Here is an 8,178-nt window from a genome sequence, read left to right as displayed (position 1 = left end):
AGAAGGGCAAATGCATTTCCTTTTAACCCAAATGCTCCAGACTGTCTGTTCCTGTTTCCTGCAGAATTGTTGAGCCTGTCACTAGACAGACCTGCCCTTATTGTCACTCCTGCCGGGCCCCATTTGGACAGTGAATAATTCAAGGAAAGTATGTATGCCACTTGACACATGGATGACACTGTGACACTGGTCCCCTCATCTCTCCCTTGCAATATGTGTAAGGTTGTCATATTACTCTGCTTCACTTTGCCAGTGCAGATCTGCTCACTGAAGGTATAGGAGAAATGGGTACAGTTACACAAATTGATTTTATTTATGGTAAGATTAAAAAGTCACAGCAAGTGCCCATCCCGTAAATGATGAATCACAAAATTCTACTCCCGAAGCCAATACTACACTATATGTAACTACCTGGAATTTAAATAAAAATTTGAAACAAACAATGAAAAAAGAAGTGACAGCAAATGAAATGAAGTACAATTAGCTAAACTAACCCCTTCATAGTCTTAATTATCCAGTTGAGATGCTTCTGCGAGAGAAGAGTATAGATGCCAGGTCCTCGAGGGTCTCCGCATTTTCCTGGAAGGCCAAAGGCAGTAATGCCTCTAAATGTACCCTCACATATCAAAGGGCTTCCAGAATCTCCCTGGGGGAAAACAAGAGAGGGAATGGGGATCAGCATGGAACATGATCACTAGTGGGATGGGAAGAATTCTGTTGAATGTGGAACATTCAATGTGGAGTTAAAACCAATCTTGACTTAAATGAAAATTAGTGCTGAAAAGTCCCAAATGTTTGGAAATGTTTTAATATTTTTAAAGTGGCTTACTCAATTTATTTGTAAACCAGTGAACATGAAATAAAACTTGTATTGTTGCTCATGTTACCCACTAATTTTGAGACTGATTCTGCTTTAGAAGGGAAACCCTCCCATTTGTCGTTTTCTTAAAATGCTTTATAACTCAAGGGGTAAAATAGTGCAATGCAGATGGGACGTTGAGGCAAAGAGCAAGCACCATGTCTTCTAGTTTCTCTGGCATGTGTTTTCCTAAAGGAACAAAACCAAAGCAACTTTCCCCTTCATCTGTCAAATAGACAGAAATTGCTTCCCCCAGTCTCTTTGGAGCATCTGACACTAGACGGGACCTTCCAGGAACCAGTGATCACACTTCAGAGCTAGCTGACTCCACCAACAGAGAGGCTTCAGTTAGCTGGAGGTCACTGCTTCATGCCCCCTGCCTGTGCCACCACTGTGTGAGCCTGGATTTTCTCACAGAACTCTAGAATCAGCGTATTTTAAATGTATTTGAGGTCTAGAGTCTGAAGTGGTCATTTCACAGCTCTGGCTTTAGGGAATATCGGTGGTGAAAGACAGAGGGCCACTGAGGCATGTGCATAAAACCGCAAATGCCGGACTCTGAGTGCCCAGCTCCTTCCCAGCCACGTGAAGGCATCAGTGGTCCCTCCTTTTCAGGCAAAAATTGGCCTTATGAGTATATGAACTGAGGAAGTATGTGGGAGCCTGGGATCCCTACTGGACAGGTATATTTCACAGAGGGTCTGAAATTTTCACAGGGAGTCCTTCAGGTTTAATTCACCCGCGGCCAATTCTAAGGGGTCTTGGGCACTACAAGGATGGCAGAAGGACTGGTAATCTTCAACCCTGGAGGGTGGCTGTGGAGAGGACAGGCACACTGGGACGCTGCTGTGGCCTTAGGATGTTGCATGTGGTTCCAAGGGCGCGAAGGTTCTGGGTTCTTGGATTGCCAGGATGGTGGATGAGGGGAGGGGAGGAGGGAGGGCAAAGGAGAGAAAGTGGAAAGGTGCAGAGGACCAATGTCATCTCTTCCTGGGATGTGCCTAGCCTTGCTTCTGAAACCAGCCATTCAGATTCTGCAGATGTTTAGACAAGCTTCCGGGAGACCCCTGGATCTCTCAGTCTCTGATTCAAACTCCCAGACCACCTACACTGCAACTCCTTCTCTTCAGGCGAGGCTCTACAGGGTCTTTGGGAAAAGTGAGAAATGATAAACTCAGAGCTTAAAACTTCTAAGGAGCCTCTGCTACCCGTATCTTTAAGCAGGGCCGTGTCCCACCACCTCTCAGGGGACTCTGGGATGGAGGCTTGCATAGTCTCTGTATGGGTCACATTTGGAAGTTGCTTCCTGGGGACTGAGCTTGGCTCTAGGAAGCTGCAGAGTCTAGCCAGAGATCCTTAGGCTTGGGAAGGACAGGCATTTCAGACTTGCTGGGTCAAATGGCAGTGAATTTTGGGGGAGTATTGAGGTGGGGGAAAGGGCATGGAAGGCCCTAGAGGAGCCCTGACTTCAGCTCTTCTGGACATTACATATTTTCAAATTGAGATCTGTATGTGTTTGCATGAAAAATGAGAACAGGTTTCTGATGAACGACTTACGTGAGCTGAGAACATGAATTTATTTGGGATTTTATCAAACTTCTGTAAAAAAAAGGCACCAGGACCCTGCAGAAGCCAATGCCATGACAAGACAAAGCCTGATGTTACATATTCTCTATTTGCATGACTTCAACAGCTAAAACGTGGGATCTTATTTTACTTACATTGCACGAGTCTTTTCCACCTTTGAGGCTGCCAGCACAGATCATAGTCAGTCCAATCACAGGATTATAATTATAGTGCTGTTCATCATTGCAGATTCTTCGGTTTATGACGGTGATATTGACTTCTCTCAGGGTATCAGACTGAGGTAAGTTATTGTGAATGCTCCCCCAGCCTGCAACTTTACACACGGTTTCCGGTTTGACATCCTCCCCCTTCTTAGGGAGAGGGAGGATACTCACTTTTTTATTAATTTTTGCTTTTTTGTTCAGCTGTTAGAAGATAAGCATGAAGACTTAACAAAATAAGATCATTTCAATGGTCCGATTTTTACTTAAATTCTAGCCCAACCTTCAGGGACCCCGTTACGTAGCTATTGTCTATGGTCACAGAGTACCGAGGAAAAAATTTTCATGTAGGCGGCCAGATCGGAGGAGGTTCTGTGACTCTGAAGTCAATCAAAGGTACATACCTGTAAAAGTTTCAGATCCCCCTCATGTGTGTCCTCGTCAAAGCACGGATAAGGAAACTCTTTCTTAACATACATTATCTGTTTTTCTGACTCTCTCTTGGTTATTGAGTGAGCTCCAAGAATGACCTGGGACTTTCTGTTCCTGAAAGCAGACACAACACTATTAACCAGGTTCCCTCTTTATATCAGGCGCTCAGCATATTCTATGATCAGCTTTACTGTCTCATTTGCAAAACTACTTTCTGTGGCAATACTTGTTTGTGGCTCAGAAAGGAAAAAAGTGTAAAGAATAAAAAATTGTTTATGAATCTGTCATCATCACCACCAGCTTCTTTGTAACACGCTAAACTAGGTTCACTGAAAAACATATAACAAGAGAATTCCATGGCAGCTAAGCCAAGTCTTGGGATCTTAGGGCTTGGGTCTTTAGTGCCCCCTTACCCTCCTTGAGCTGTGATAGAGAATCAGGTTGCAGAATACTGGAAAACAAAGGTCTCAGGGGTCTAGAGATGGAAGCAAAAGGCATTCAGTGGTTGTAGAAGAATGCACTGAAGGGATCTTTGTAAGAGAACAACCAACTTAAAAGGGAAAGCTTTCAGAAATATGATTGCCCATTGAAGGACCTTATTTGCATGGCACTGAGTGTGTGTATATTGGGGGGATGGTGATCTGAAGCAGAGGCCCAGGATTCTTTCTTTTTTTTACTCCCTGCAAAAGGTTCATTTTGGTTAATAAAATCAAAATACTCAGGAGGCGTCTTGCTGGTTCAGTTAAGTAGAGCCTGCGCCTCTTGATCTCAGGGGTGTAAATTCAAGCCCCACGTGGGGCGTGGGTCCTACTTAAAAAAATACTCTCTGGTGTATTAATAATTAAGGTTATCATCATTCACAGCGTAGTATAAATGAAACAAACCAGATCGTCACACTGTCATTTTTTCCATTACATCAGCTGATGTGAGTTTCACTTAGGAAACTAGAACCGTGGTTTCAGTGGAGCACACCTTGATGATGAAATGTTCTACACATCTGCCTTGTCCAAAACGGTAACCACTAGCCATCTGTGGCTACCGAGGACCTGAAACGTGGCTAGTGCCACCAAGGAACTCAATCTGTAATTTTATTTAATTTAAATTCATAGAGCCATGTGTAAATTCATAAAACCGGTATGACAGTGGCTACCATATTGGACAGCCCAGGCTGAGAGGCTTGATTATGAGAATGGAGGAAAGACCAGGCCTGGAAGAGCTTTGAAGGCGGTAGTCAGCAGGAGTTAAGAGATGGCTGAGATGTGAGAGACGTTCAGGAAAGGAAAAAGGAAGGTATTAGAAACAAGCTTTCTCTACTTGACTATTGTGCTCAGGCTCCCGAGGGGACACAGTGTTACCCTTCCAGACTGTGGTTAATTCTCTCTAATCATGAAGTCAAGACCAGAAGCAAAGCCTTGGAGCACCCAGAGCCGGTAGCTCTAGAGGAGTCCAACACAAAGCATGGGGGTGCTCACTGTGGATTCCCCAGTGATTTGATACTTTGGAGCTGAGTCTGGGCTTAACTCTCTGCTGGGGTAAAGCAATTTCTCAGAGACTTAAGTGATAAAGATATACACGTGAGCTTCCTGTGGTTTTGGTGAAGATTTATTCTCTTTATTAATATTCTCCCAAATGAGAATATCTGCACAAACATTTTTTAGAACCCAAGCACTTACAGGGCACAATGAGCAGCAGTCAATACCCAGTCTTTTGCGATCAGAGCCCCAGCGCAGATTTTTTCTCCTTTAAGAAGCACCATATAGGGTCTTGAATGAGGACTCACTTGATTTCCTCCAATAATTTCTACACAGAAATCTGTTAAAAAGAAAAAGGCAAATCCTATCAGTGCCCACCCCAGAGAGTTCTCCCTAAAGCCATGTTCCTAAGACCAGACAGGCTTTTTCTGCTTGGAGAGGAAACATAGGTAACAGCATCCAGCCCCCGCGCCCGCCCTCCCCCCCCATGCAGATGCTCAGATATTGAAACGCAAATCCCATTCCTGTTGGACTCCCTGAGAGCGTCCTGCTCTTCTTTCACCCACAGAAGCTGGGCCATCAGCAGCTCCAGGGATTATGAGGCTGGAAATCAGCCTCAACCACTGACGTCAGGCCTCAGGGCTTGCAAAGGGCAGAGAGCTCTGCTTTGGTCGGTCGCAGTTGTTACAGGTGATGCCAGTGAGGATGACAACCGTGAGTGCACTTCCCCCTCCTCCCTTCTGGCTGAATATCGATCTGGGGAAGCAGAGCAGCTTTTACAAGCCAGAGAGTTGCCCTTCTGCCCTTGCCAAAACACACGGCTTATAAACTGATATAGTACCTTTTAGCTGTGCCCCCACCTATGGGTTCTTTGGTTATTGTGAGACTTCCGTTTAATTGAAATTTGTACTCTCCTCCTTCCTAAGTTGACAGAATAATATCTATTGCATCTGAGGCTCCCCTTCAACCTGCAGACTGAAACGCACGGTTGAACGGAAGGCCTTTTCCAAAGAGGTAGGAGAAGAGAGGAGAGAAGATGTTGTAAGGAGACCGACCAATTGAATTTCCTTGATGACAGAGCAGGAGTTTCATTATTACTGAACAATAGACCTGTACACAAGAAACACCATCCAGGCTGGTTTACCCATCCTGTGCCTTTGTGATATACTTTCAGTCCTGCACCACCTGCGCCAGATGTTCTCGGACTCTCCTAAAATACTTCTCCTGGCCTCTGGCTGAGCCCCAATGGCTTCTCAAATAGGGCAGAGTGACCGTTACTCCATTAGTAAAGCTAACTCACTGCCAAATTCACAATAAAATGCAAATGGAAGGGGAAGAGAGTGGTCGTAAGGGCTCTCATTTCCAGAAGTGTGTTGGGAAGGGGAAAGGACAGGGAAGTTAAAAGATAAGGAATTTAGAGAAACCCAGAGAACTTCACCACATCTCAAATTTTCCTTGGGTGAGTCATGTATGGAAAGATCCCATCTTTGGACTTTCTGAGCTGCAGAAATCATACACTCGACAGAATAACTTCATTTTGCAGAATCACCTGTTTGGTGAGCACATACACAAGCTTCCAAAAAAAAAAAAAAAAAAAAGAAAAGTCAACATCTCCAACCAACCACTCCTAAAAGGGTCAGGGGTAGAGTTTAGAGCAGATGAGGAGCTTTTGGAACCTAGCAATTCTTGATCCCTACCCAGAATCAAAATAAATGAGAATCTCTGGAGCTGGGGCTGGATGCACATATTATTTAAAAAAGCCCTCCAGAATATTCTAAAGTATAGGAGAGTTGAGACCATCGGTCTAGAGCATCAAGTCTTGCTTTGCTATATCTGTTCCCTTATGGGCCCACATTGCTCTCTCTGACCACAGGAAAGAGAGAAGAGCAGAGCAAGCTGCTTCTGTTGTTTCCTTTGAAGGAAAGATATAACTGGATTTTTTATCTGCTCTGTTTTCAATGTTATGGAGGATTTCACATGCCTGAACATAGTCATACTATGCCAGGCTTATGCTCTGCCAACACTTTTTACCCAAATATGTGGCAACCTTGTTATTTAAAAAAAAATTCTTCTCATTTTTAGGTGCAAGATAAACCATAGAACAAGTTCCTTGGGTGAGACAGGTTTTTCCATCAGCCCCTGCCCCCCTGCTCCCATGTCCCAAAGCTGACAGACCCTGGGCTAACGCCATGGCTGGTGCGTACTTGTCAGCACACTTGAGGAAGCCCTAGAGCAGTCCTCACGTTCTTGAAGGTTTTCAAGGAAAACCTAAGGCCACTCAGGGGGTATAACCTGTCTTGTGATAATGCCATGAGCTTCAGAGCATTTGAGACTGATGCCCGTGCAGCTCGTACAAAACCAGGCATGTCGGTTATTCCTTGGAATGCCAAAGAATTAGCTCAATACAAAATACCATAGCACTTCCAAAGAGTCAATGTGGGGACTCTTTCCCAATGACACACTAGCCTAGAGAAATCATATAAATTCAAATCATTCCTGGTTTGTTTTGGGTAATGAAATCAGGTGTTTTTTTTTTTACTTTTGTTTCAAACCATCTATGTACTCTCTGCAGCAAGAAAGGCTGCACACCACGATTCCTTTCCTGAAAGGTACTATCTATTTTCCTAAGGCAAGCATTTTTGTTTATTTGCTTGTATTAACATTGTCTTTCTGTCAATTTTCAAGTTATAAATTGGCAGCAATAGGCACTGGCGGTTCTATTATTTTTTTGTGAGGAAATTTTAAAGAGGAAAGAAGGATGTTTTTCCTTCTAAAAATAAAGACATAGACTCCGAGGGAGAATATTAAAGTATGGGAGACACATATCTCCTCTTGTACTGAGCTAATCTGGCCAAAAGTTTGCTGAAAGTCAGCTCCGTTTGCTTAATAGTTATGCTGGAAATGATGAGAAGCAGTCTTACCTCCAGGAATCTGCAGGAGAAAAATGGCAATTGAGAGAGAGGATGCCAGACACGCACAGGAGTTCCTCATTGTGGCTACTGTCCCCACATCAATCAGCACGAAAATCTGTGTTAGTTCTTGGCTGACTCCATCTATATATTGGGGGTACAAAGGATGTGGTTTTCTCTCCTTCCAATTTCAAACTTGAGCATTCAGAAATGAGACACAAGTGAGAACAGTGAACAATTGCTCATTACCAGTGGGCTTGCTTTCCTTAGCTAGGACTGCTGAACAAGGGGAGGGCAACTCTATGGTGTGGGTGGAGGTGAGAGGACCCTGCTACCCTCAGAACGTAGTACACAAGGAGAGACTCTAAAACGTCTTGGCAGAAATCTGGAGGCTTCTAGTTTTCATCAGCAGCAATACTACCTTCTGCAACCACTAATGGAATCTATGAGGACTTAAATTAGAGCTTTGAAAAAAATTGGTCAGCAACCAAATTTTTTTCTAGTTATGGGTTAATGTAAGGACTAATAGGTCAAGGGCAAGTGGAAATGCAGGAGGGAGTCTTATTTATTAGTTAGCTCCTGCCTAGATTCTCCTTCCCCATTTTGTGGACGATAGTTTATTGTGCTCCTATCTGAAGTCTCTGGCAGGTGTGGAGACAGAGGGAGGTGGGGATAAGGGAGTGTTGCCTCTTTCCAGCCCTCTGTGTTTCCCTTGATTG

At 44.0% G+C, this 8,178-nt stretch overlaps 1 protein-coding gene across 1 annotated transcript; it reads right to left on the bottom strand.

Moving 5' to 3' along the window:
• Positions 1-289: 289 nt before the first annotated feature.
• Positions 290-7,681, bottom strand: GZMA (granzyme A). The gene is made up of 5 exons (XM_028119135.2): positions 7,472-7,681; positions 4,752-4,890; positions 3,051-3,192; positions 2,581-2,850; positions 290-646 (listed from the first exon to the last, which is right to left on the bottom strand). The coding sequence occupies exons 1-5, from the start codon at positions 7,539-7,541 to the stop codon at positions 485-487; spliced, it is 783 nt and encodes a 260-aa protein (XP_027974936.1). The 5' UTR covers positions 7,542-7,681; the 3' UTR covers positions 290-484.
• Positions 7,682-8,178: the final 497 nt, after the last annotated feature.

Source organism: Eumetopias jubatus, unplaced genomic scaffold, assembly GCF_037043125.1.
Source record: "Eumetopias jubatus isolate StellerSeaLion01/CBP00866 unplaced genomic scaffold, mEumJub1_p1.0 scaffold_5, whole genome shotgun sequence".
Lineage (NCBI taxonomy): Eukaryota > Metazoa > Chordata > Mammalia > Carnivora > Otariidae > Eumetopias > Eumetopias jubatus.
Note: the sequence above shows the minus strand (reverse complement) of the source record. Positions and strands in the feature narration are given on the sequence as shown.

Excerpts from the sequence above, each read along its gene's own strand:
- GZMA (XM_028119135.2), bottom strand. The coding sequence starts at position 7,541 with ATGAGGAACTCCTGTGCGTGTCTGGCATCCTCTCTCTCAATTGCCATT. Across the intron at positions 3,193-4,751 it reads ACTGCTGCTCATTGTGCCCT|GAACAGAAAGTCCCAGGTCA; the intron begins GTAAGTGCTTGG and ends GTCTGCTTTCAG. Across the intron at positions 2,851-3,050 it reads GGGATCTGAAACTTTTACAG|CTGAACAAAAAAGCAAAAAT; the intron begins GTATGTACCTTT and ends ATCTTCTAACAG.